The sequence below is a fragment of the Harpegnathos saltator genome, unplaced genomic scaffold, assembly GCF_003227715.2.
Source record: "Harpegnathos saltator strain DR-91 unplaced genomic scaffold, Hsal_v8.6 scaffold43, whole genome shotgun sequence".
In the NCBI taxonomy this organism is placed as follows: Eukaryota; Metazoa; Arthropoda; class Insecta; order Hymenoptera; family Formicidae; genus Harpegnathos; species Harpegnathos saltator.
The window spans coordinates 84694-87397 of NW_020230239.1; the positions used below are offsets into that span (position 1 = coordinate 84694).

The 2704-nt window shown below is 55.4% G+C and overlaps 1 protein-coding gene across 1 annotated transcript; it reads left to right on the forward strand.

Moving 5' to 3' along the window:
• Positions 1 to 1089: 1089 nt before the first annotated feature.
• Positions 1090 to 2133, forward strand: LOC112589211 (fidgetin-like protein 1). Its single transcript, XM_025301563.1, has one exon. It carries the CDS (start codon positions 1090 to 1092, stop codon positions 2131 to 2133), a length of 1044 nt encoding a protein of 347 aa, XP_025157348.1.
• Positions 2134 to 2704: the final 571 nt, after the last annotated feature.

Sequence of the window (2704 nt, forward strand, 5' to 3'; positions counted from 1 at the left end):
TCGCACTGTGTCGCGTTCGAGAACAACGCCGGAATCGTTCGCGAGGATTCCTATCGCGATCGTCACTTCGAAAACTCCGCAATCGCCAGCTATGTCGAGGCTCGGGCCCTATCGCGGACGACCGATAAAGCACCGTCGAGCGTTGGAGCGACGATGCGCGCAGCAATGTGCTGCGCGCTCGCACCACCGTCGCAACATTCCTCAGCGCCGAGCGAGCGCGATCTGCTCGACATGGTGTCGAGAATTTCAAAATAATCTCGCGTCCCGCTTTCACGAACTGGATCGAGCAGATGTATCGCTTCGATCGACAGTGACCACATCGATCTCGGCCGACGTGCGTATATTCGCGATGGATCCCATTTCGCTTCACGATGGATCCTATTTCGAGGTACGTGTGGATCCTATTCGGTGCTGATTGCGCACTCGAGCGGATCCTATTTGTACGCGCAATCGTGCCGAATGAGTGCCGCGCCAAGGATCCCGAGTAGTTCCCGAAAATCTCCAAATTGACAAAAAATGTGGTTATTTTGACCATTTTGACGAATTCGGGGAACACTCTGTAATCCTTGAGCGGTTCCCCGTTTTGTCTCGAACGGGGGCCCGAGTGGTTCCCAGTGTACGTCTCGCGATCGTGAAATAGGAACCAGCGACGCGCTCGAAAAGGTAAGACGCTGCTGCTCGCTAATCGACCCAGTTTTTCTCTCCCACGTGCAGAAATTGTCAGAGTTGTTTTTTTTCAATTATTCGATCGATCGAGAAAGTACGGTCGATCGTCGTCGTCGCGTCATGGGCGCGAGCATTACTCTGTGCGTACTGGTGATTATAGCGCTCATCGTAACGCTCGTGTACTTTGTCGGTCAGACAAAGGTGCAGAGTAACGAGCGACTGAACCAGCTGTTCAACGACAAAACTCTCGAAACGCTGCGCATCGGTGTGGCTGTGATCGCCGACAAGATCAGTAAGTCCGTAGTGTCGGCTCACGTGGCGACCATGTTGTTTCCCGCTGGGAAATAATCGCCGCTCTCGTAATCTCTCACACTGATCGCGGCGCGCCGTTAGCGCGCGGTGATTATTCTCTTCGTTGCTTGAATGTCTTCGCGGGGTGTCGCTGCCGATTCCACCGAAGATGTGGCTATTTCGGTATACCATCGCGCGACCGAGGACTTTGTGCGTGCGTACAATCGGGAGGCCCGACTGATACTCGAGTTGAAACGCACCGATAACGGGGCAGCCGCGGACAGACACGTGGCCCTCGGTACCTTGGTAGCGCAATACGCCGCGTGCTACGACCGCTTCATCGTCGATCAGACGGATCGACAATTTCTGCGCAGCGAAGTGGTCGCTCGATGCATGCAAGCGCTGTCGTTGCGATCTATGCAATTGAGCGGTTTCGCCGACTTGGCGGTGTCGCTCGGCACCGTACGAAACATTCACGCCGACATCGAACGAGCGCGACGCCGTTTGGACGACGCACGGGACAGCGATGCCGCGGCGGGTGACGATTCCGCGGACGACGGCGATCCGCGTACGCGCACCGACGGGCTGTACGAGTATATTGCGCACGAGAGTTTGAAAGTGTCGCTCAACGATTTGCCCGAGGACCAGCACGCGCAATTGCTCACCGCGTACTTTGTCATCAGCGGTAGTAACGGCGCCGTGACGGCCGGTGACGACGACGACGTTGCCGCTGCTAAACGAGCTAGCGCGCGAGCGGGCGCCAATGTCATTCTATACGGGCCGCCCGGCACCGGTAAAACGGCAGCAGCACGCGCGATCGCGCGCTCGCTCGGTCTCGATCTAGCGTTTGTCAATGCGGAAAATTTACTGTCGGCGCATCGCAGCGAGACCGAGAAGAATCTGCGCGCGTTGTATCGAAAGATGCGCGCTCTCGTTCGCGTCACCGGACGCAACGTGGTGATGCTGCTGGACGAAGTGGACGGCTTGGTGAAGAATCGCAGTAACGCCAGTGTCACGAGCGGCGAGTACAGTCTTCTCACGCGATTTCTCATGATTCTTGAACCGAACGACAGCACGGACAACTACGGAATGTTTAGCATATTCACGACCAATCGACTGAGCAATCTGGACGATGCGTTTCGCCGTCGGTGCGCCACCGTGTTTATGGCTACGTGAGCACGAGCGAGGCCACGGTGCGTCTGTTCGACTCGTTCCTGCACGATTCGGTGGATTATGCAACGCGCAGAAGTCGAGTCGTCGATCACGATTCGTCGCGTATGTCGGTACTGGGTACCGGGCGATTTTGCGAGTTTCAAGCACACGATAATAACACCGCTGCGTCTACAGCGTTACTTTGAACTCTCGGGCACCATGTATGAGGCGTTCGTGGCCGCGCGCGTAACATCATCGTCAAGCGCGCGCGACAACGATCGCGAGATTCGAGTCACGTTTCCGTTGTTGTCGTACACCGAGGTGTCACGCGCGATGCAATACGAGCCGATCACGCCGCCGGACAAGTACGCGGAATACGATCCGCCGTCGCAACAGCGAGCGAAATTGTCCTAGACTGCGTTCCGCGATGTCGACTGATATTGGTGCAATAAGCACGCCGAATAAACACATTTGCTCAAAAGAAAAACATTGCGAGTATTTTGTTTTACCCATTTCTTTTCATTACGGTGTGCGAGTATCAATTGTAACAAAGTGTCAATTACCCTCTGGTTAATGTACAATCGCTCATCTGTAC

What these genes read in the sequence shown, in the direction of transcription:
- LOC112589211 (XM_025301563.1), top strand. Translation starts at nt 1,090, where the DNA reads ATGTCTTCGCGGGGTGTCGCTGCCGATTCCACCGAAGATGTGGCTATT.